This window comes from Mastomys coucha, unplaced genomic scaffold (genome assembly GCF_008632895.1).
Source record: "Mastomys coucha isolate ucsf_1 unplaced genomic scaffold, UCSF_Mcou_1 pScaffold9, whole genome shotgun sequence".
Taxonomy (NCBI): domain Eukaryota; kingdom Metazoa; phylum Chordata; class Mammalia; order Rodentia; family Muridae; genus Mastomys; species Mastomys coucha.
In genome coordinates this window covers 57,149,094-57,174,052 of record NW_022196915.1, presented here as the reverse complement: position 1 = coordinate 57,174,052, position 24,959 = coordinate 57,149,094, and the positions used below count along the sequence as shown (strand labels likewise).

Sequence of the window (24,959 nt, the reverse complement as noted above, 5' to 3'; positions counted from 1 at the left end):
AAGAAGGAGGAGGAGGAGAAGAAGGAGAAGAAGAAGAAAGAAAGAAAAAAAGGGAATCTTTTCTGCTTGTTGGTGTTAAGTAAAAATACTAGCATGAACAGACGTCTTTAAAACTTAGTTTCATAGACAATTATCCTTGACCTACAGTTAAATTTTTAGTTCTGAATCTGTTCCTGTTGCATGATGTAACATGTAAATGACCACACACGATCCCTCCTGGTACATTATGACCAGTTGGGATATTTTAGTAAACTGTAAGTTCAAAATGTATTAAAAGCTTCACTGGAGAATAAGATACTATTCCATCACTAGGACATCATTTTTCTCAGAAATAGTCAATCTGAAGTTACTGTAAAACCATAATATACACTCCCCTGAGCTGTGCTGGTGGACAGATACAATTTGAAGATGAACTATGTAGCACAGTGGGTTATTCTGTTTAATGTTTCAGTTTCCCTTTTAATTCTCATGCTATGCTGCAGAAATGTCAGAAGATGAAACTTTATGAAATATCTCAAACAAAAACTGTGGCGCTGATTGACCAGCAGTGTTGAGTGTCCTTTTACTCTCTCCCACAGTCGTCCTACTCCCAGCTGCTGGCAGCTACATGCCTTACCAAGCTTGTGTCTCGGACAAACAACCCCCTGCCATTGGAACAGCGGATAGATATCCGTGAGTATACAAGAGTGGATTCAGGGGGTTTTCCCCCACGTTTTGGGTCCAATGCAATTACTTCAGGTGATTCCTAAACCATCCTTTTGGTTGCTAACACACTTTTTTTTATCACTTTTATTAGTGTTTGGGATGAGACCTCCTTGTAGCTCAGGCTGGCCTCAAGCTCACGTTCCTCTTGTCTCACCTCACACCTGCTGATATGCACCATGACAGCCTGCCTTTCATTTTTTAATTGTCACTGATACCTCAGGGGGAGTAAATGCTTAGGGCTTTTTTGGTTCTGTGTAAACAGCATTATCTAGCTGTGTGAGTACAGTTAAGGCTGCTATACTTTACATTTGTTGTTATGATGACATAGCATTCTAAATCAAAGCCTATATAACTTCTTCTGAAAAGAAAATCATGATTTTAAATATCCATCTTGTCTATTTAAAAATGTCAGCATTCTCAGACTTGAAAACACTTTTTAAAAAGTCCTTAATAGACTCTAAATTGTTCTTGGTGATCTTGATGACCCTTGCCCAAAACTGAGATCAGCTGGGCAAGCTTACAGTAGTCTTAATTTGGAGGCTGAAAATTGGCTCACTGGTGCTAAATCAGGCTCAGAACCCTGGATTCAGTCCCCAGAATCATGAAAATCATCACCATCTTAAATCTGAAGCCCCATTTTCTTCAGTAGCATAAAAAATTAAAGGGCTAAGTTTTAATTTACCATTTCTGGCTATCTAATCTATTTTAAGCATTGGCCCTCTGTTTTAAGCCTCCTTAGCATATACTGTGTCATTTCACAGGGAACTATGTGCTCAACTACCTTGCCACTCGGCCAAAGTTGGCGACTTTCGTGACACAAGCACTCATCCAGCTATATGCCAGGATCACAAAGTTGGGCTGGTTTGACTGCCAGAAGGATGACTATGTCTTCAGAAATGCAATCACAGATGTCACAAGGTTTTTACAGGTATATGGTCCATATATGTGAGTGTGTCTATGTGTCCACACACATGTGCCATGACAAAAATGGGGAAAGCAACAGAAATAGACTCAACAGCTTATCTACTTTTTAAAAGTAAGAATGTAATCCTCTTCCTCATCTTTTTTTAACCTGTGTGATCAGTTTTGCATATTAGCACACATCCTGTCTATTCTGAAGATTCCAAATTAAAATGGAATGAATTAATTAACTGGTGTTTTATAAATGAATATTTAGTTTGCTTCAGTTGGGAGCTATCAAATACTCAGTAATTATCACAACACACACACATCTTGTCACACTTTTGTCTGTCAGGTGAGCCAACCTTGAAGTTAAAGGATAGAAGAATAAAAGTATTCTGGCTTTCAAAGATATTTCCAAATTATCTTCAAAAAAGTTTAGTTTTTAAGAATAGACTCTTTTGTACCTCAGCTCTAGAAGCTAAGCATTTTTGTTTTTTTAGGTAAAAATATTTAATAACATTATTTGGATTATAAGTGAGGCAGAACAAATTTTCTTGTGTTCATTTGTTGTTTCATTCTTCTGTGAATTTCCTGTCCAATGTACGTGGGTGTTTTACCTACATGTACGTCTACGGACCTGGTGCCTGCTTGACGTTCCCTGGGAGTGGAGTTACAAACAATTATGAACTTCCATGTGGGTTCTGGGACTTGAACCCATGTCCTCTGGGAAACTGCTGAGCGGTCTCTCCAGCCCTCATTTTTATTAATTGTTATAGACAGTCTCTTTTTAAACTTTGTTGCTTATCATTGGCCTTACAGAGATATGTTTTATAGCTTCTCTTTTAATAGTTATGCTGTTGTACTTTGGTACACTTCCAAATTTTATAAGGGCAAATGCAGCAGTCTTTTTTTTTTTTTTTTTAATAGATGGTGGTTTCTATGCTCTACAAGGCGACAGGTTGAAACTAATTGCTTGCTACCTTCTCTAGGCAGTTTTCTTGGTAACAAGGAATCTGTAATCCTGTAGTATGAGTACATTCCAAAGCCAGGTCATACCAACTTTCTCCTGTGTGTTTTGCTTACCAGGACAGTGTTGAATACTGCATCATTGGCGTCACAATTTTATCTCAGCTCACCAATGAAATTAATCAAGTAAGTGCTACAGCCTTCCTTATTGAAGTAAGTGACACATTTTTTTCTTAGTATTGGTGTTTTCTGCTGTGTGTGGGGTGATCTTTTTTCGCAGTTGTGTGCTTTTGCGGTAAGTGATTAATGCCTTCTTGAAACAAAATAGATCCATTTGGTTTTCCTCTGTAAAGACAACCACATCACTCTTTATCCTGACCCACCAGAGATTCTGATCTCTGAGATTATCAAAGTAATTTACTATCCCATATAAGTTCTCCTAATTAGTACCAGTGTTCTTTTTAGAGATTAGCATGATGATCCTATGTCAAAACCATACCAGAATTTGGATCTACTAAAGTTATTTAAAGTCAGTCCGCAGGCTTAGGGGTTTGCTCAGTTGGTACAGTGTATAGAGAACATGCGACAGACCCTGGTCCTTGTTAGACCCACACACTCAAGACATAGTGGTACCCTTCTGTAAGTCCCAGCAAAGGGCAGGTGTAGACAAAATGATCAGGACCTCAAGGATAGCCTGGACTAGATAGAGATCCTGTCTCAAAAACAAACAAAAAAAGATAAAGTATAATTTTAAAATCTATGACTTAATTGAAGTCAGTCCCCATGTGTTACTACTGAAGATCTTGCTGGGAATCTTTTCATAGTGAATAAAATGTTCCTTTAGCAGTCATTCTTTCAAGTATGAGTCACTGATGTCACCAAATATTACAGAGGAAACACCAGTGGCTGTTCTTCTCCTCTTCTTCCTCCTCCTCCTTCCTTTTTCTTTTTGCTTTGGCTTTATTGTTTTGTTGTCTATTTCCGTATTTAGCTAGAATTTTATAATTATTGAGCAGACCAATATTGATACTGGTTGTAACATCTCACACTTAAGTTGCCTGCATATTAATTACATTGGCATTACTGTTGCTATTGCTAATAATTATGCAGCTGTTTATTAACCCTGAGAACTTGTAGTTTTAACTGTAAGTCGGTACTCTTTTAATGCTCCAGATTATAGCCTGTTAAGATTGGAAGTCCTGTTGTGTTATCTCTTAGATGCAGTTGCTGTTGAGAGCAGTAGTTATCCAAGTACCAATAGCTTAGCCTTTTGAGTAATTATGATGGGCCAGCCACCATTCTAAGCTCTTTGATGAAAGTTAACTGATTTTATTCTCAAGAGTCTTATGAGGTGGGTATTGTGGCTCCCATTTTATAAATGAGGAAACTGAGATTATATGATAATTTGTTTACAGTTTCATGGTTAGTGAAACTTAGTTTGAGCCTAGATAGTCTTACACCAAACCCTGTGTTAGTAATGGACTATTCAACCACTGTTACATGTACAGTAAAAAGAACATCCGTTAACTAAATATAAAGACCATGGGTCTAATGTTCTCTCTTTCTTTTTTTTTTAAAGATTTATTTATATATAATAAGTATTTATATATAATAAGTAGCTGTCTTCAGACACACCAGAAGAGGACATCAGATCCTATTACAGGTGGTTGTGAGCCACCTTGTGGTTGCTGGGATTTGAACTCAGGATCTTTGGAAGAGCAGTCAGTGCTCTTACCTGCTGAGCCATCTCGCCAGCCCCTAATGTTCTCTCTTTCAATGCTTGTTCCTCACACAAATGTTGGTAATTTGAAGGAAAAAAAATGTATTCCTGGGTTTTTCTTAAGTGATCGGGGTAAAGGACATAGCTCCATAGTAAAGCACTTGCCTACAAGCACAGGGTGCTACAGTTCAGTCTCCAGGTTAGGAGAAGGGGTGTAAATGAAAATTGGCTTGACATAGTTAATATGCTTATTATGATCAGTACAGCAGCGTGCGTGTGTGTGTGTGTGTGTGTGTGAGAGAGAGAGAGAGAGAGAGAGAGAGAGAGAGAGTGTGTGAGATCTAGCAATTGTCTGGCATGGCGGCACATGCCTGGAGTCCTGGCACAATGGAGGTAGACACTAGTATCCACTAGTGTCTGTGGGGTCAAGGACAGGGACAGTGTGGTCTACATAACAAGTTCTAAGACAGCCAGGGTTACATAGTGAGACCTGTTTCGAAAACAAAAATGCAGAGCTTCATAATGTAAGATACATAACACAGTAACATAGACAATAGAATTGGAATATTTTGGTTCTCCATTAATTATTGGTTAGCACATTTAAATCAGAAAATATACTTCTCTTTACCATTCCTATTTGAACCTAGAGGTGACATTATGGAAACTTTTACTATATATGACTCTTCAATATGACTAAAACAAAGTGAGACCCTTAGATGAATTGATCAATAAATAAAAGAAATATAAGTTTTCAGTGAATGGTTACAAGTACCATAGCCAACCTTCATTCTTTCATTCCATTTGTTGAGTATCTACTGTGTGTTAAAAGTACAGGACATTCTGCTGTGTAGCCTTGGATCCATTCGAGTTCTCATTTCCATGTTGAAGTAGGTTAGAGAATGAAGTGAGGCTGCAGGCTGTTCCTTTATTCAAGTTCATGGCCATTGATGGCTGTTCTGAAATTATTCACTTGCTCAGCCCTGATGGGTTAACATACCAAAGCCCAGCCTTGCTACTGTGCCTGGTTTTGTAACCAAGCCATGGTACAACATGATAGCAATTGCTAGCAGTATATACCAACAGTGTGTGCAATTTTGCTTTTCCTCTATACAATAGAGAAATTTGAGGTCATGAGAGCCAAGAGCAACCCCCTGGTTTCACATCATCCTACTTAATCTGATTTAATAATAGATTAAGCTATAAAAATGAATTTTGTGTTTATATTGTGTTATTTGGAAATCCTTCTGGTTTATTTAAAATCTATGTGAACCCCCTTCCCCAATTAATTGTAAAACTTGCATTGGCTTATTCTTTCTTACACAGGCAGATACCACCCATCCTTTAACCAAACACAGAAAAATAGCCTCTTCTTTCCGAGACTCATCACTGTTTGATATCTTCACACTTTCCTGCAATTTACTAAAACAGGTATGGTTATAATTAGGTCATAATTCCTAGTTCCTTTTTGAGAGTAAGAGTGAATGGGATTTGTCAGAGGTCAGCACCTAACTGAGCCCATCATCTCTCACATTATATACATCTAGAGATGGAGAAACAGCTAGCCAGGTTGATCACTGACTTAGAGAAAGGTAAAGAGGTTTCTCCACTTAAAAGCTGTTCCTCTAGGTAAAAAGCAGTAGATGAACATTTATTTCTTGTTCCTATCTTCAGGGGATCTAGTTTACTACAAAGTTAGAGTTTTTCTGTTTGTTGTTTTATAGCCACATAAAAAGTCTCTATACAGAATGGAAGCATGTTAACTTTATGGTGTTTAGATTCAAGTGTTCTGTGAGCAGGTTCAGACTACATTGTTACGGTGACTTCTGTTCCCTGCTGAGTCAACCACAGCAAATGAACAAGCAACATCTGTAAAGAGGAGTAGGTTTTAAATTTTTTAGCATCCACTTAGATTTAATAACCTGGAGGGAGAGGCATTATCCCATAAGGAAATTATCTGCTTTAAATGGAGAGCTGGTTTTAATTTCATTTATTGATAGGATTGAATTAATCAAAAAGTCAGAGTACTTACCTACCATGCATGAGAGCCACAAAAATCCTTTCACAACATGCCTAGGCTAGAATAAGGCCATGTCTCAGAAAGACTAAGGAAGGGATTGGGGAAAGTCGCACACATTTATGATAATGTCAGGTGGCTTTTTCAACATGGAGAACTAATTAGGGATAGCCTCCGGCTTTTTGGTTCACTCTTATGTGTTTTTATTCTCAGTTTCTGATCTTTTCCAATTTTAGCTTCAGAGACAATTTGTGTTCTTTCTGTAGTCCCCATTAGTGATACCCATTTTGTTATACTGAAAATTTACAAATGTTCCTTTGTCCAGCAAGCTGCCAGACAAAGCTGTGTTACCAACAAAGCCATGGCATCCACTGAGAGAATTAGCTTTTGAGAAAACTAAGGATCAAATCCTCTTCCTTAATCCTGTCAGAAATAATTCGCCAATACTGATGCATCCCACCCCTACACCCAATAATTGTTGGAAACTGCTATCACAGTTATTATGGTACAAAATCTAGCTGTAAGTAAGTCTACTAATATGCTGCAGATAAATGTGTAATATCCAGGAGTAACTTTACTTTAATTCTCATTAGAAAAAAAAATTTGGTAGTGATGGTTTTACAAAGAGGAAGGAAATTATAAAGCTTACTCTGAACTCTGCCCATAGTTTTATTTTAGCCATGTCTAGAAGTTACTAAAATGGAGTATCTAACTGCTACATCCCATATTGTTAATGATTCCCAGTAGCCATTATGACTACAACATATGAAGGAAGAATAAGTGTTAAGCAGGGAATTTATCTATCAGCTTAATATTTTTACATACATATGTTAATACTAAAAGAGAGAGTAGAGTTTTCACAATAACATTGTATAATAGAAGTGTAGCATCTGCTGGGTAATGGTGGTACATGCTGCCTTTGATCCCAGCACTTGGGAGGCAGAGGCAGGTAGACATTCTTGAGTTTGAGGCCAGCCTGGACTACAGAGTGAGTTCTAAGATATCCAGGGCTATACAGAGTAACCCTGTCTTGAAAAACAAAAGAAGTACAGCACCTTTCTGGAGTGAAAACATTTTACTGTGCTCAAGTACAGTTCTCCTTTTCTGGCTTAATAGCCCACTTCTGAACCTAGGAAGAGAGAATTATTTGGAGCTCATTGTGTGACAATTTTTCCAGGCATCAGGAAAGAATCTGAACTTGAATGATGAAAGTCAGCATGGCTTGCTAATGCAACTGCTCAAACTCACCCACAACTGTCTGAACTTTGATTTTATCGGCACATCTACTGATGAGTCCTCAGACGACCTGTGTACAGTTCAGATCCCCACCAGCTGGAGATCAGGTAACAGAGAGCTCCAACCTAAGTCAAAATCTGCCTACCCTGTGTCTGTAGGCTAATCCAGAGAAGCCTTTTAATTCTTTATTTACTTTGAACAAAACTTCATGTTTTCATGCCTTTGTTTACAACATGGTAAGGGTTCATGGAAGAGTAAATTCATGGAGAACTTAAAATTACTGAATACTACCTCTGCCCAGACATTTCAGAAGGCAGGGAGGGGTGGGTTTGTTTGTTTATTTTAATTTTATGTATAGGGGTATTTTACCTATTTATATATCTATGTACCACTTGTGTGTCTGGTACCTTCACAGACCAAAAGAGGATATTGGATCTGGAGGAACTGGAGTTATAGACAGTAGTGAGCCACCATGTAGATGCTAGGAACTGATCTCAGGTTCTTTGAAAGAGTATCAAGTGTTTTTAACTAGTTAGCCATCTCTCTAGCCACTATTTCTGTTACTTAAAAACAGTGCCACACTGTGTTTCTTACCTGTGGTCCCAGCTGATATAGGAGGATCCCAGGTTCAAGGTCAGAATGCATGGCAAGTTCCTATCTTAGAAAAACAAAAAAAATGCCAGGCAGTGGTGGTGCGTGCCTTTAATCCCAGCACTTGGGAGGCAGAGGCAGGCGGATTTCTGAGTTCGAGGCCAGCCTGGTCTACAGAGTGAGTTCCAGGACAACCAGAGCTATACAGAGAAACCCTGTCTCGAAAAAAAAAAAAAGGGAATTTCAGCTTTTGTTTTTTCCTAAGGACAAACGTGGAAAGAGGGGTTAAGATTATCTAAAACTCCTTGAGAATCAGAAAGACAAACACTTTGTAAAGGAGTTAAAATTGGTACTTTTTTACAATCTCTACTAGTCTATCACTTCCTGAGAAAATGATACTTCTTTGACAAATAATCAGAAGAATATGGTCCCTAATATATGATGTAGAGGAAAATGTTTGTAGGCTGTGCAGGCAGAGTAAAGGCATATGCTTTGTCTTTTTGTCTTCTAGCATTCTTAGATTCTTCGACTCTGCAGCTGTTTTTTGACCTGTATCATTCCATTCCTCCCTCGTTCTCACCTTTGGTAAGTCAGAACCACAGTTTGTAAAACAAACCTGTTTCTAGAAGGTACTGTCGGTGAATAAATGGTGTGTTTATTTTGTTTTGCAAAATCATAGAAGTAAGCCAGACGTGATGGTAGGAGGTTCTCTGTGTGTTCAAAGATAGCTTTGTCTATATAGCAAGCTTAAGGACAGCCAGGGCTACATAGAAAAACGCTGCTTTAAAGGGAAAGAAACAGAACACGCTAGGATTAGTTACCCAGTTGATGCTGAGGTTGTCCTGAAGGTTCTAGTAGTAGAGTCTTCATTATTTTTATTTATTTTTCTTTCTGTGGTCAAGCTGTGACTATCAGCAATTTGTGTCCCATCTCGTGTGTAAACCTAGTGCTTGCCACAGGCTGGTGTGTGAAGATTCATTTGATACTTGTCTAGCTAAACTTTGAGACTAGCCTGAGGTGTTTTTAAAATCCTTGAGGGGTTCCTGTAATCCCAGCACATGGGAAATAGAAGCCACTTGTGTTGGAAATTCAGTCATCCTTTCTCCCTTATAAGTTTGAGGGAAAGAAAAAGAAAAAGTCCCTGGGGCCAAAGCTACCTAGTGATAAATGATAAAATGGAAGACCAATGTGCCTTTCTCCCAAAAAGCATTGGAATGCTGTCAGGAATGTCTGCTCTTTAAAGCAGTAGCTTAACCTTAAATCAGAAGGTCATTCAAGTTCTAAAACCTTGTAGGTCCAAGGATTTGTGGACTTAAATACTGTCATACATGAAATATACATAAGAACACAGTAAAGTAATAGATGTAAATCACTTCAGGAAGATACAGCACAGTCAGGAGGAGGAGTCTGTGAAAACAGACTTTTTACTATGGAGCAACTCAGAGTGACCCAAAAGATGACACATGCCCTTTGGGGCTGGTGGGAGTAGAGGCCTAGGAGAGCTCAGCCTATATACTAGGAGACAGCATTACAGCACAAGCTCTAACAGTTTATAAAGAAACTGCCTGTTGTGGTGCAGTGGGAGTGGGAAGGAGAGCACCTTTGTTTCTGTACCTTCCAACCTCCTAGTGCTTCCCTATGTCTGAAGCCAGGCCAGAGCAAGAGCAATGGCCGTGCTGCTGCCAACAAAGGGAGCAGATTATACAGAAAAGACCTGAACAGAAAAGATCTGGAAGGACAGACAGCAAAGGTAGCACAGTGGGAAAGGGAAGAAAACACGTTTGTTTTTTTTTAAGACATGAGTTTGACCTGATTATTTTATCAGTTCTGTAAGCAGAATTTGATTTTATTAAAACAAAAAAATCTAAACCTCAAGCTTTATTGAAGCTATAAGTTGCTTGTCATTTTTAAGGCTTAAGTATATATAAAGAAGGATCAAAGAAGTGATTAGAGTCAGAGATACTGTCTAAGGGAAGTTTCCAAGCTGAATGTAGACGTGGGGCGTTGCTGTGATGAACTTGGGTTGGATGCTTCTCTCTGTGCTAAAGCTAATGACTATTACAGAGGCCATAGCTGTCAGTCTCACTGAGTGTGTGCGATGTGCTTTGCTTGCAGGTATTGTCCTGCTTAGTACAGATTGCCTCAGTCCGGAGATCCCTATTTAACAATGCTGAGAGGGCCAAGTTTCTCTCTCATCTTGTTGATGGTGTTAAACGAATACTGGAAAATCCACAGGTAAGATTTCTGAGAATGAGTATACATACATATATATTCAGTATATACATTATATATATATATATACACACACACACACACACACACACACACACACACACACACACACATACACACACACACACACACACACACATATATACACACACACATACTAGCATAGAAGTCTGAAGGAAGTTCACTAAGGGCTACAAATGGCAGAAATCCCAGGAAGCTGCTTAGTCTGCACCTCTAAAGATAAATGGGTAGTTGTGGTAAGGATTTGCTCCAGAGAGGAGCTTGGTCTATGTGGCTGCAGAATACAGTAACCAGAAGGAGAGTTAATCAGATACAAGCCAGCAAAGATGGAGCCGAGAATTTTGGGGGAAAAAGAAACTTTTTCCCTCAAGAAATTAAGAATCTAAAGGTTGGTTTTGTTTCTCAATGTTTACTATTGATATGAGTGACCTAACGTACAAGAGTTTCTTTAGGTTGGAAGAGAAATACTTTTTTTCTAAAAATACATAGCATAATTGGATGACTTTTTTCCCCTCTAAATACCACTTTTCTTTCAATATTCTCTATAGTTGGAAAAGAAAAAAATTCTACATCAGTGGGTTTTTAAATATACTTAACTTTAAAAATGCCTTTATTCATTCAACAAACTATGTGCCAGGGTTGTGTGAATAAAACAAAGTTTCTGTCCTGATCACTAGTTGAGAATAATATTCATAAGGAAATACAAATATACTGATAATTTACATTTTTATAGTACTGGATATAATTATACACTACTATAAAATAAATATCTAATAGTTGTGATACAACGTGGAACACTTGTTCAGCTTTTGTTGATAAAAAACTAGGGTGCTTCACTTAGCAATCATCTCAACATACATAGAAATGAAATTAATTAGCTTCCCTTTGATCTATGAGAAGCAAACATATCTGAGATGATGCCTGTTTCTGTCATTGATCACCTTTACATCATTAGGCAAGAAGTATGATCCCTCTGGGTCCTGTCTCATCCTCTGCCACTTGAGGCTAATGATCCCAGCTCATGGGTACATATTTTGAGTTGATGGGATAATAAATGTGATCAAACCTTTTAAAAGGACCATTTTACTTGTTTCCACGCCTTCTGTAACTGTGTTGTTCTGAATCATGATTATTTGCAGCCCAGAAGCTGAAAAATAGACTCTTGCCTTTCCCTTTGCCATGCCAAGCACATGTCACTCTTGGAGTATGGTGATCACATGTTCCATTTTCTTCCTATGCCATTGCCAGAGTTTATCAGACCCAAACAATTACCATGAGTTCTGCAGACTACTGGCTCGGTTAAAGAGTAACTACCAACTGGGAGAACTGGTAAAAGTGGAGAACTACCCTGATGTTATCCGGTTGATAGCCAACTTCACAGTGACCAGCCTACAGGTTTGTCTCTGATCACTGTGTCTTTCTGTTTAATTATTGGCATCTCTTCTCTTACATACTAATTTTAACTCTATAAAAACATTGGAGTTGAAGTATAGCTTGCTGCTTGAACACTTCCCTGAAAAAAAGAATACTTTATATCTATAACATACCCTGCAAAGTAGTTACTATTATAGTCTATTTACATTAATGAGTGTAAGGAGAGGGTTGGAGTTGTAGTTCAGTGGTAAAACACTTGTCTAATATTTGTGAGACTGCATTTGATCCCAGCACCACAAGAAACACAGTTCAACAACTTTGGTTAGAGGAACATGTAGAAATTATAAGGACAATATTTAAAGTTGAGAAGGGCTAAGAACATAACTTGGTAGTAGAGTGCTTACCTACCATACTTAAAGCCCTAAGTTACATCCAGTACTAAGAGAAGTCTTTATTATCTCTCTGAAAAGCAGAAGATAGAACAAGGACCTAGACTGAAGAATGAGAGAAAATAGATATTCCACCTCTCCCGCTCACTTACTCTTCATGTAGCAGCACATTGAAGGTCTCTTGTTGTGAAATTTATATTGTACAGCATTTATCTGAGAGCTTGAGATTCATCCCTGTGATTTCTAGCTCACTAGTTTCAGAGTGGGACCTTGCCATTTCATAATTTCTTAGAAGCTGACCAGCAATTTTCCTGCATTCTGATGTCTCAGACCCACTTTCATGCATCTTTCCTTGTCATCTAGATTTATACAGCCAGCACTGAAGCACCTTCTTTCTCATTAAACTCTTGAATCTGAAGTACTAGTATAGTCATTACTTTTTTGTTGGTGTAATAAAATACCATAACTAAAAGCAATTTATAGAACAAAGAGTTTGCTTGATTTGTGGTTCCAGGGGACTGAGTCTATTATGGACCATGCATGGTGGTACTTGTCTTTAATCCCAGCATTCAGGAGGCAGAGGCAGGTGAATCCCTATGAGCTTCATCTATGTAGTGAGTTCCAGGTCATCCAGAACTAGATAATGAGACTCTGTCTCAAAAGAAACCAATAAAAAGAGTTCATGGTGGTAGAGGCAAGCAACAAGGGACAAACATCGTGGCAGGATCAGGAAGCTGAGAGCTAAGAGAGTGAAAGTGGACAAAGCTAGGAATTCTGTAACAGACTCCCTCCAACAAGACTGCACTTATGCCTTCTTCCCAAACAGCATTGCTACCTTGTGACCCGGCTCACATTTATGAAACCACCACAGCTAGTATCTGGTTTAAATGAGTTAGCATACGCAGATTTGAGCCCCTAAAAACTTACTTTGTTATCCTTTGTGTCAGAATGCCTGGGATTTTTTTGTACAGAAATGAAAAACATGCCTGTGTTCTTTTGTTGATCTTAGCACTGGGAATTTGCCCCAAATAGTGTGCACTATCTCCTGAGCCTATGGCAGCGGCTGGCAGCCTCTGTACCATATGTCAAAGCCACAGAGCCCCATATGCTGGAAACATATACTCCTGAGGTCACCAAAGCCTATATCACATCCCGTTTGGAATCTGTGCACATCATTCTGAGGTAAGGAAACATACTACCACCACATTCCCTTACCAACAGACTTGTGTCAGATTTACTAAAAATCAGGTCCCCAGCAAACAAAGGGAGGTGTCTGTTAGTGTTATGTTTGTTTGTGGCCAACTGTTTTGTCTTTCCAATACCTTGTTTATGTCCTTTTGTATCAACATCCACAGCTATATCTGTATACAAACACACTGTGTGTCTGCTTGCCCTTCCACTGATACTCTTTAAATGTGAGGAGTGTTTATAGGACAGGAAGTAAAAGGTAGAATGCCTGAGTATGGAATTTAATGAGACTTCCTAAAGAAATACGTACATAAATGAGATTATAAGGTCAAGTCGAAACTGACTCTTAATTTCAGAGCTTGTGAGGAGATGTAATTCTAGCAAACTTATCATTGATTTGTCATGTTAGCATAAAAGTTCCCATCTACTTTGACTACTAATTGGACCAGAAATCCATAAAATAAATGTCAGACTGTGGCTGGAGAGATGCCTCAGCAGTTAAGAGCACTGGCTACTCTTCCAAAAGGACCCAGGTTCAATACCCAGCACCCACATAGCAGCTCACCACTGTCTGTAACTCCAGTTCCTGGGGATCTAACACCCTCACATTGACATAGACGCAGGCAAAACACCAGTGCCCATAAACTAAAGATAATTAAATTATTTTTAAAAAGAAAATTGGGGCTGGAGAGATGTCTTAGTGGTTAAGAGCACTTACTGTTCTTCCAAGGGTCATGAGTTCAATTCCCAGCAACCACATGGTGGCTCACAACCATCTGTAATAGGATCCGATGCCTTCCTCTGGTGTGTCTGAGAAGAGTGACAGTGTAGTCACATACATAAAATAAGTAAATAAAACTTTTTAAAAAGAAAATTGTCAGGCCTTTTAGGACATGTCTTACATTAAATCAAATCGCCTTTCTTTAAGGACCTTTCTCATGTCTTTTCATTGTGTTTCTCATAACATACTTGGATCTGTGTCTGCAATGTTTGGGTTTGTTTATGATATTTTATTGTTTGGCATTTTTGTTTGTGGTTTTGGGGGTTGTTTGGATTTTATCCTTCATTTGCTCAGAGTCAAGGACATTCGGTGTCTTTAGTTTATGGTTGGTGTATGTTTCTGTGTCTGTGCGTCTGTTTCTTCTTCTACCCTGTAGTCCCAGGGGCCAGACTCACATCATCAGGCTTAGCACCAAGTACCTTTATCTCCTGAGTCATCTTATAGGCCCAAGTTTGCAGTCTTAGTCATTTCAAAATAGGAGCGTTCGTGAGATTCAGTGGAAAGCCTTTGTCCAATCATTTGGTTTCCAAGAGGCAATGCTGGAGGTGGAGAAATGTGCAGAGATTCTAGTCCCCATAAGCCAGTTTTAATAGCTGTATATACTTGGGCATGTTCCTGCATTTCCTTTTTTATAAACAACAAATAATAATAAGACTACCTTGTGATCTTATGAGAATTCATCCAATTTAGCACACTGTATGTAGCATGTGGAAAACATACGGCTGCTGGTTGCTGCTGCTTTTGGTACTGCCATGCCACAGTAGCACAGTAGAGATCTCACCATAGGACAAAATGTTAGAAAAAAATCTGGGGGCTGATGAGATGGCTCAGCAGGTAAGAGTACTGACTGCTCTTCCAAAAGTCTTGAGTTCAAATCCCAGCAACCACATGGTGGCTCACAACCACCCGTAATGAAATCTGATGCCCTCTTCTGATGCATCTGAAAACAGCTACAGTGTACTTATGTATAATTATAAATTGGGCCGGAGCGAGCGGGGTTGACCAGAGTGAGCAAGAGATCCTAAATTCAATTCCCAACAACCACATGAAGGCTCACAACTATCTGTACTCATATATATAAAATAAATAAAATAAATCTTGGAAAAAAAGAATCTGAAGAATAGTAGATAAAGCAAGACCTGGTATAGAGCCACAATTCAGAAACTAGAGGTGAGAAGCTAAACTACCAGTTTGGTACCAAAGTATACATGGCAAAATTGGGTATACATGAAGCCTATTTAATAAGCTTTGTAAAATTAAAAAAAAAAAATCATACTTAGTGTGATTATTCTTACAGTTATATGTTTTGTTTATAGCAAGATTGAGTTTGATAAGATATGGGGTTCATCTAAATTTTTGCATTGCTGAGAAAAACATAGTGCATTCCTCAAAAGTTTTTGAATTCCCTAAACTCATTTTGGCCACAATAACTTCAATTACGCATGTGTTTAGAGTCTCCAAAGTATACAGTAATCAGAAAGATTGACTAGGGAGGCCTAGGGTAGTTCAACAATATAGTACTTGCCTGACATGCACTAAGTTAAATCCCAGCACCACAAAAACAAATTTAAAGAAAAAGGGGGGGTGGTGAGAGAAAAGAAGTGCTGGCCTCTAATCCTGATTGACAACCGTCAATTCCCAGAACCCACTTGGTAAAAGGAAAGAACTGACTCCTTTAGATTGTCCTTTGATCCATATATGCACACTTTAGCATGCATGCATACGTAGTAATAGTTTAAAATGTAATTTTTAAAAGATTTTAAATATGCTGGGTTATAGTAGTGCACACCTTTAATCCCAGCACCCAGGAGACAGAGGCAGGTGGATCTCTGGCTCAAGGATAGCCAGGGCTACACAAGAAACCCCGTCTCAAAGGGGAAAAAGTTTTTAATTAAATAAAAGAAGGAAAACATAAGAGTTCAGAAAGGTTAGAAACATTAGACTGCCGGGTTCAATATTAGACAAACACTAAGGAATTGGGAAGATTCAAGGTCAACAAACTATATGGTGCTAGGACCAAGAAATGTGTCATAAAACTTTTTAAATGTCCTTCCTTGGGTAAAGTTAATGTTGCTCCTCTGGTTAAGAAGATAAAGCTGCTGTATCAAGAAATTAAAGCCTTTTTTCTTGGGAGTAGGGATGGCCTGGAAGATCCCCTAGAGGATACAGGTCTGGTCCAGCAACAACTGGACCAGCTGTCCACCATTGGGCGTTGTGAGTATGAGAAGACATGTGCGCTCCTTGTGCAGCTCTTTGACCAGTCAGCCCAGTCCTACCAAGAACTGCTGCAGAGTGCCAGTGCCAGCCCAATGGACATTGCAGTGCAGGAGGGTGAGTGCAGTGTGCAGAGAGCACACTTTGTTCCTCTGCCAAAAACAAAATAAAACACACGCACACGCGCACACACACACACACACACACACACACACATATATATGTCCCGCTATTACCTCTGTGCACAGAGTAAATGAATGAACAAACGAATGAACAAGTACCACAGAGGACTAGGGCAGAATAACTAAGGAATACTGCATTCCTAAAATAAGTCTTGTCTGATACAGGAATGCTCATTTCCCTCTTGGCATCAACCTTACCAGAGTAAAATGGTAGCCATCTATCAGAAAAGTAATATTTACTAGAGAATTCTCAAGATCAAGGAGCCTTCTAGTAAAAAATGTCTTTACAACAGTGACAAGGGGACAGTCACTAAAGAGTCTTTCCTACTCCAGGACGACTGACGTGGTTGGTCTATATCATTGGAGCTGTGATTGGTGGTCGAGTTTCTTTCGCCAGCACTGATGAGCAAGATGCAATGGATGGTGAGCTTGTCTGTCGGTAAGTGTGCCCTATAGAAGCCTTTCATTCTCCTTGACTACTCAGTACCCGTTAGGGCCCTACTGATGTTCCCATCAACTCCATAAAGTCTTGAGCAGCTGAATGCCCATGAGGATGTGGACCTGCTGCTCTTGTCTAGCTATCTTCTGTGCATGCAGTAAGAGCTCTGCCTGTGACTTACACTGAAAACATTTTAGCAGTGATCAGCAAGGAAATGTTGTGTTTGGAATTAGGAAACCAATGAGAGGATAACCATTGATCTGTTCAGGGGTGGTGTCTAGGAGTTAGAGAGTGTGGGCTGTATTTGCAGTGCTGCTGCATCTAAGAGGAAACTGGTTCCTTGCTTTCACCAAAAGTTAAATGGCAGCACTTCTGTAGCCTGTCACAGCCCTTTGCCATACCTTTGTTGCGCATTTTTTTGTATCTGTAGTTCTCCTTTTATTTTAAAAAGCAAAAAACAGAAAAAAAAAAACAAAAACCCTAAGTGAGTGTTAAAAGTTACTGAAAGATTTCTAAGTTAAAGGGGAGGAAGAAGAGTAAGTAGATCTCTTGATTTCAAGGCCAGTCTGGTCTACCTATCAAACTCTAGGCCTTCCAAGGCTATATAATGAACTCTTGTCTCAAAATAAATAAATAAAAATAAAAGTAAGTCATTTTACTATAGTAATAAGCCCATTATATGTAAACGCAAATGCTTTTAAGGCCAGCGTGGTGGCCTGGGCTGTAATTCTAGCTACTCAGAAAAGGCTGAAACAGAGGGTCTGCCTCAGATTTCTACAATGGACAAAGAGGCTGAGGACACAGGTTGATAGGAAAGCACATGTCTAGCATACTGAAGCCTCTGGATTCAATCTTAGAAACAAATAAATGAATAAACAAGAAAGCTGTTTATGAGAAAAATTAGTCAACAATTTTCAAACCTCTGTCATGTAGAAGATACCAGTAATCTCATCCCAGCATCAGTCTGTGGTAATACCACATACCCTACAGCTTCTAGAAAGTTTTTACTATACATTACTGTAAGAGTACAAAAGGAAAGAAGGGGCCAGAATATTGCTGTGTGCTTTAAAATGACTATGGAGGCCTGCGGAGAGCTGCCACCATTAAACACTGAACTTTTCAGATATCCTTCCTAGGGAAGACACTCAGTCTGTGAATATGAGTCTTCTGAAGAATTCCCATTTGTGTCTTTCTACCTCACGTTGCTTATCAGATGATCTTGTGCCTTTTCTGTGGCAAAAGTGTACATGGTAGTGTCCTGCTAGCAATTCCTAAAGGTAGTGAACAAAGATGCCATAGAATGAAATCAGAATACCTTTCTCATAGCACACGTGTGTCATAATAAATGCAGGTTGCACAGTGCCTTGTAGGCTATCCTCTTGGGTGTTAATATCCTCAGCACAATAAGTGAATCTAATTCACTCATATGTCACAAATACTTGCTGTCTTCATTATATAAAATGCCAATTAATCCCCCTATAAGAATGCCATTCTTACTCTACTTTGACCACTTCCTTGTTTGGCAGAGAAGGGTAGAGAGCAAAAGAGTGAAGTCACAGGTAGTATATCTACTGTTTGGAAGTGATTTCTGCCCATGATCTTTCTGCCATGTATCTCCCTTCCTGTCAAGGCTCCATGATAAAGGAGGATTAAGAAGCAGTGAGCTAGTCCACTCCCATCATCTGCATAGATGAATTTGAATGCAGAAGATTGTTTCATCCACAGTCTCAAGGAAGTCCCAGAAAAAGATGATTACCTTTATATTTGTGTTTGCTATTGTTTATAAGCAGTAGAGGCTTGGTTTCCTCACTAACATTTAGTGCCTGCAGAAAAGACAATCCCCAAAGTGAAGGATAAAGACGTGTTTGATGATTTTGAGCTAGCTTACATCGTTTACAGTGCCCAGGATATTTTGCTGTTGAGAGAATCATTGCTCCTCTTCTTCCAGGGTGCTCCAGCTTATGAACCTGACAGATTCCCGCTTGGCTCAGGCTGGTAATGAGAAGCTCGAATTGGCCATGCTGAGTTTTTTTGAGCAGTTTCGTAAGATCTACATTGGGGACCAGGTGCAAAAATCCTCAAAGGTAACAGACTCACAGCTCTGCTTCTCACTTCTCAGATGGGGAGTTGTTGATGGAGGGGAACAGTTGAGCACAGTTACAATAAGGGTCCAGATTTCCAGTACTGGATAGTCTGTATGTTTTCAGAATAATCAATACATTGGGCCTGTTTCTCTAGTGCTCCATATGGTTAACAAATGGCTAGTCGAAACATCTGTTATACTCCCCCAAATTGACAGTTCTTAGTCTCTATATATGAGTTGATGTAGAGAACAGCGGGTGGTTTTGGCAGTGGGCAGTGTTTGGAGAATCTCAGGATTGGAGGGGACCAATAAGAGAACACAGCTTCCATCTAGAATGTAGAACATTGAAGCTAGCTTTGTCCTTTCAGTACATGCTTCTCAGGACTGTCTAACATCTTACACCCTGAGTGTGGACAAATTTTAGAGAGCATGATAGTTCTGATCTGTGCCATCTGATTATTTTCTCTTACTTTGCATGACACCAGCTGTACCGCCGACTCTCAGAAGTTCTGGGATTGAATGATGAGACAATGGTGCTGAGTGTCTTCATAGGAAAAGTGTAAGTGTTGTGGCTCACCGTCAGCAAGAGGCCCTGCTGTCCTGTTGCAGCTGAGCATTGACTCAGGCACTGTGCTGCCACTGCCTTACTATTCCAGCCTTGATCGTTTGCGTCAGAGAATTGTGCATTTGAGTGTGTGACACGCTGTGCTTAGATATGGCCCGGCCCCAGAGCATTCCAGGCTTGTGTAGAATTTTGCCGAATCTTCTCTTTAGCCTCTGGAATCAGTTCAAATCCTGTCCTGGCACTAACAAAATGGAGCCGCTCCCTGGTGATTGGTGTTTGTCCTTTCACTCTGCACCATTGAGCTGTCTAGGATGCCCAGAGTAGGCATTTGTTTTCTGGTGCTGATTTCCATTAGGAATGCCTGCCTCATGCCCATGGGGAAAGCCTCACTCTCACATGGGCTTACTGTTTTCATGAAACATCATTTCCTTCAGGAGTCTTGAGTCTCAAAATTTGCTCCTGCTATTTGAATGTCTTCAAAGTCAGTGCTCCTAATTGGCCCTTTTTCTGTTTTTGTTTTTGTTGTTTTTAAGTTATATCCCTTGGTTACATTTTCCTCTTTAGGAGCTCAATTTATCAAAGTACACACTAGGAGTCAAATATTAATAACCCAGGGCTGTGTGCAAAATACCATTTTGCTTCCTTGCAACTGTCCCAGCCTAAACACTGATATCTATGAGCTGGTTAATAATTTAAAATGGAAAAAGCAAAGGGGGTCTAAAGGACTCTGCCAGCCAAGAATCCAGAAGCAAGGGCTACTAGAGTTCTGCAGCTGACAGTGGATGGTGCAGGTGCAGAGTTGCATACGTCTGCATGTTATCACTGCCGCAGAAATCTCTTACCCTTGCTGCAGAAATCAGCCCTGGAGTGCCCCAGAATTCCAAGGGCCTGGGTATGGGCCAGTGTAGCTTTGGAACCAAGTAGTGAAGATTATCTGAAGGATAATTTTTCTAGTCAACCAAATGTAAGTACAGAGATTTTATACCCTTTTTTTTTTTTCCTGTGGTCGTGATGTCTGTGAATTGGTGATGCAGATGTGTGGTGACTTGATTGATGAATTTCTTCTTTCTCCTCAAGGGAATCAAACACATCAAAAGTCTCTCTTGCTTCTTTTTTTCTTTTTGTCCTTCAGCATCACCAACTTGAAGTACTGGGGTCGTTGTGAGCCAATCACCTCCAAGACACTGCAGCTTCTCAATGACCTCTCCATTGGATATCCTTTAAACTAGACTCTGAGCAGCTCAGAGATTTGCATGGTTTCCTGCTTGTACTCAGGTGTCTTCTGTTTTCCTGGCACCCAAGGCAGTACCTACACAGAATCTAACTCCAAGTCCCTAAAAGTGAGGCACCACACAATGTAATAGTTGACTACTGATTTATCTCTGACTGGTCCTAAGAGTTATAAATAAACACTAGGGACCCAGAATATAGCTCACTAGTATATTCTCTAAGCTTTTAGCGTCCATAGTGGAGACAAAGCATCCTGACACTAGGCTTTCTGACTGAAGTAGTGGTTTGCTATCCTTGATTTGAACAGTTTCTACTATAAAGTTTGGATTGCTTCACAATCGGGAGCCAACAAGTACAGGAACTACTGTACAATTTCTTAAGCAACTTTTTCTCACTTCTTCAAAAGACTTTTTATAGCTACTATCTTTCAGAGTAAGAGAGGAATCTATTCACAATGTACAGTGGATACTCAGGCAGGGCTTTAAGGCATGAAGTCCCTCTTGAAATCCCTGCCAGAAGGAGCTACTGTAGGATAATCTGATTCTAAGGGGAAATTTCCATGGTACTAATTTTCTTAAAAGTAGCAGTTTGATATGAATGTTCTCTTATTAATTAAATACTAACACTTCTTATTTGGCAGTACTGTGCTCATGTGGCTTACAAATAAGATTATGTAGGGAAAGCATTCTTACTCTGGAACATGTCTTGGTTTGTGGCACACTTTCCTTGACTGGGACCCTTTGTCTTTACATACAGTAGCGTAAGGAAGCTAGTGAAGCTTAGCGCTGTGCAGTTCATGCTGAACAATCACACGGTGAGTGAGCTCAGCCTCTGTCCCCGACTGTTCTCCAGCCACCATGTACACTTCCTCAGGACTGCAGAGCAGGTTTTTTCATTGAGTCCTGCATCCTGGGTCCTGCATCTCTGCCAGATTACACTCGCATCACAGGATGCCTGACCTGTATTAAAGTCACCTACTGCTGTATATACTTGGGATGAACCAGTAATAACAGCCATAATAATTTTTAAAAGTGAAGCATTCTTGTATCCTTAAAGAATGGCCATGGGGCTCTAGCGTGCAAAGGCTCAGTAATTCTGAAATTGCTGACTTGCGTTCTACCTCTTAACCCATGTTTTTACCTTTTTAACTTGTTTTCTTTTTTTTAATAGAGCGAGCACTTTTCATTTTTGGGTATTAACAATCAGTCCAACCTGACAGACATGCGGTGTCGGACTACCTTCTACACAGCACTTGGGCGTCTCCTCATGGTGGATTTAGGTACTGCAAATAAACCCTAGAAGCTCAAGAAGTAATCTGGCCCTGTACTAAATTTTTATCTGAGAACAGAGAATAGAAATGGGGCAAGTCTTCTTGGTTTTCTCAGTGGTAACTGAAAACATCTGAAATAACCCCCTCTTTTCTTAAAGAGCACATTAAACTGCCATGCTTCCTCTGCTGGAATAGAGTAACAATTTGCAACCAAGTTTTCATCTTGATATGCCATATCTTTAAGATTGTCTTCAAGCTGAATACAGTAATATGAAGCTGTTATTCCATTGTTTGGGAGACTGAGGTAGGAAAGCTGTGGTTTTGAGACCAACCAGAGAAATATAGTGAGATTCTTGTCTAAAATAATTTTTTCAAATATAGAATTCTCTCTTGGATTACAGTATGTATAAAATAAGAGAATTATTGAGATTCTTATTGGCCAGAACCACCTCCTCCCCACACTAATGAGCAACCCACTTGACCCAGTTAACAAAGGTTTAATTGTGTAGGTCTCCAGTGCATATGAACAGGGAAGGACAGTCACCTAGGTAGCTCTGGTGGTTCAGCTAATCATTGTTGCTCAGTGGTGGTTGTCCTTGTGGTGTTACATCATTTTCATTTAATCCTACTAAAATGACAGGACACCTTCTAGGTTTATGAAAGACTAAGAAAAGTGCATGTGAGTAAAGCTTCCAGAGGCATCTCACCTAGTACTAAAACACTAGTCTTAGACCCCTCTCAACTGATACCAGTACAAAATAAACAAACACAAGTAGTGCCTTGTGCATACGTCTGTCTCAGCTATGGTTTGCCTTGGATTACTACTAACACTGTTGGGATACTTAAGGGAGCCTTTGGGTTACCTTGGGACCTCCTCCTCCTTTACCCAACTTATTTCTCAAGCATTCACAGTTTGGACTTGTTGGCATTAGAGTCACACCCAGGGTTGTTTCCCTTGCAGGAGAGGATGAAGATCAGTATGAACAATTCATGCTTCCTCTAACAGCAGCGTTTGAGGCTGTGGCCCAGATGTTCAGCACTAACAGCTTCAATGAACAAGAGGCAAAGGTGAGTCCACCACCCATAAACCAGGTGGCTTCTGGCTAAAGGCAGTCCCTGGTAAATCAAGGATTAGGTAGCTGCCAAAGGGTGTAGCTTATCTACAAACCATTCCCTGGCTGACATCTGAGTCTCTTGTGCTCTTGAGATTTTAAGTTGAAATCTTCTCTTCATATTAAAGTGTGTCTTAATCCGTGCCTAGAGATTGTTGTGTACATTTTTAGATGTGTCAACATGAAGTAACAGGTTTTTTTTCTGTCTCTTGAAGCACTGCTAATCTTGACTTGTGTCCCACTTTAATTTCTAATGCTGTTTACTAGAGATTTCGCTGTTTTTCTAGACAAGTCCTGTGGATTATTAGTCTTTGCAAAAAGCAAAAAGAAACTTTTTTTACTTTATTTCTCTGTGTTTTTCTACCTTTGTTTTCATGGTTTTATTCAAGTTACTCAATTCTTTTCAGCTCTTTCTTATTGTAAAGCTATAAAACTAGGCATATTATTCTAAAATATTTCTTTGTGTGAATGTTTTTAGTTTGAATGTCAACTTCGTCATCTTTACTGTTTCACATGTAGTGTTAGGTGCTTCTCCACTTTCATGAAACAGATTTTCTTTTCTTTTTCTTTTTTTTTTAGTTTTTCAAGACAGGGTTTCTCTATGTAGCCCTGGCTTCTTGGAACTCATTCTGTAGACCAAGCTGGCCTCGAACTCAGAAATCCACCTGCTTCTGCCTCCCAAGTGCTAGGATCAAAGGCGTGCGCCACCACTGCCCAGCTCTTTTCTTTTTCTTAATTATAAAAAATGTTTTTCACACCATATATTTTAATCACAATGTCCCTTCCCCCAGCTTCTTTCAGATTTTTCCTACCTCCCACCCATCAAAACACATTTTCAAAACCCGTAAATTTTGGGACATGGCAATTTCATTATCATTGAGTTCTTTGTAATTCCTTATTTCTGTGACGGTTTCTTTTGAGGAGCCTAGGAATTGTGGCTCTGTCATATGCCACCTACTTGAAGCCCCTGGGCTTAAAAAAAGATTATTCTTTAAATTTCCATATTCTTTATGTCAGGTTTTAAGTTAGTTTTTTCATTCTTGATTTCTGACTCTCACAATTGTCATTTGATTGTTACTCTTCTGTTTTTACTTTGTGCGTACATACTCATCTGGCCTCATCAGAAGACCTGACAATTGTTAACATTGGGAGTAGGACTGTTTCAATGTCCTAAGGGCACCCAGACTGAGCAGAAAGACGCCAGATAGCAAAGGGGTATGGATGAGAAAAATGTGAGGTTTTACCTGACAGTTCATCTTTTAAAGCCTGTTAGGAAATAGCACAGTAGCTCAGTGGGTAGGACACTCAACCAGTCCTGACAACCTGAGTTCAATCTCCATTACCAACTCAGTGAAGGAAGAGGACCAACTCCTTCAAGTTGTCTTCTGGCATGCACTATTATAACATATATGTGAGTACACATGTCTGTGCACACACAAATACACACACACACACAAATAAATGTTTAAAAACTTTTGTTTCAATTTTGAAAGATGGAAAACTAAGACTTTACAGCAAGGTAGTCAGCAGTAGCACTCTGTACAGCTTTCTCAACTCTATGCTTGTGTTGGGGTCTGAGTTATTGGAAGGGGAGAGGTACTTAAGAGCATCAGTGAATGCCAGGTCTTTCCCATCATCTTAGTTCTGTTCAAAGCAAGTAATAAGACTACCTAGAGAAACCACATTGACAGTGAGCTGCAATGGTCACCCATTATTTCTGGCTTGGCCCATGTACCAAGTCTTT

The 24,959-nt window shown here is 39.5% G+C and overlaps 1 protein-coding gene across 5 annotated transcripts in view; it reads left to right on the top strand.

Moving 5' to 3' along the window:
• Xpo7 (exportin 7) overlaps nt 1–24,959 on the top strand; it is a 90,547-nt gene that overhangs the window by 52,848 nt on the left and 12,740 nt on the right. For 3 of the 5 annotated variants that reach the window (XM_031362655.1, XM_031362654.1, XM_031362653.1), the window contains exons 3-19: nt 579–672; nt 1,467–1,633; nt 2,695–2,760; nt 5,618–5,722; nt 7,486–7,651; nt 8,647–8,720; nt 10,251–10,370; nt 11,637–11,783; nt 13,161–13,333; nt 16,258–16,451; nt 16,850–16,955; nt 18,904–19,039; nt 19,524–19,597; nt 20,736–20,816; nt 21,584–21,647; nt 22,004–22,112; nt 23,065–23,171. In XM_031362655.1, coding sequence (XP_031218515.1) covers nt 579–672; nt 1,467–1,633; nt 2,695–2,760; nt 5,618–5,722; nt 7,486–7,651; nt 8,647–8,720; nt 10,251–10,370; nt 11,637–11,783; nt 13,161–13,333; nt 16,258–16,451; nt 16,850–16,955; nt 18,904–19,039; nt 19,524–19,597; nt 20,736–20,816; nt 21,584–21,647; nt 22,004–22,112; nt 23,065–23,171 — 1,983 coding nt within the window. Of the gene's footprint in view, nt 1–578; nt 673–1,466; nt 1,634–2,694; nt 2,788–5,617; nt 5,723–7,485; nt 7,652–8,646; nt 8,721–10,250; nt 10,371–11,636; nt 11,784–13,160; nt 13,334–16,257; nt 16,452–16,849; nt 16,956–18,903; nt 19,040–19,523; nt 19,598–20,735; nt 20,817–21,583; nt 21,648–22,003; nt 22,113–23,064; nt 23,172–24,959 lie in introns of all 5 variants that reach the window. The other 2 variants (XM_031362652.1, XM_031362651.1) reach the window with 1 other exon arrangement.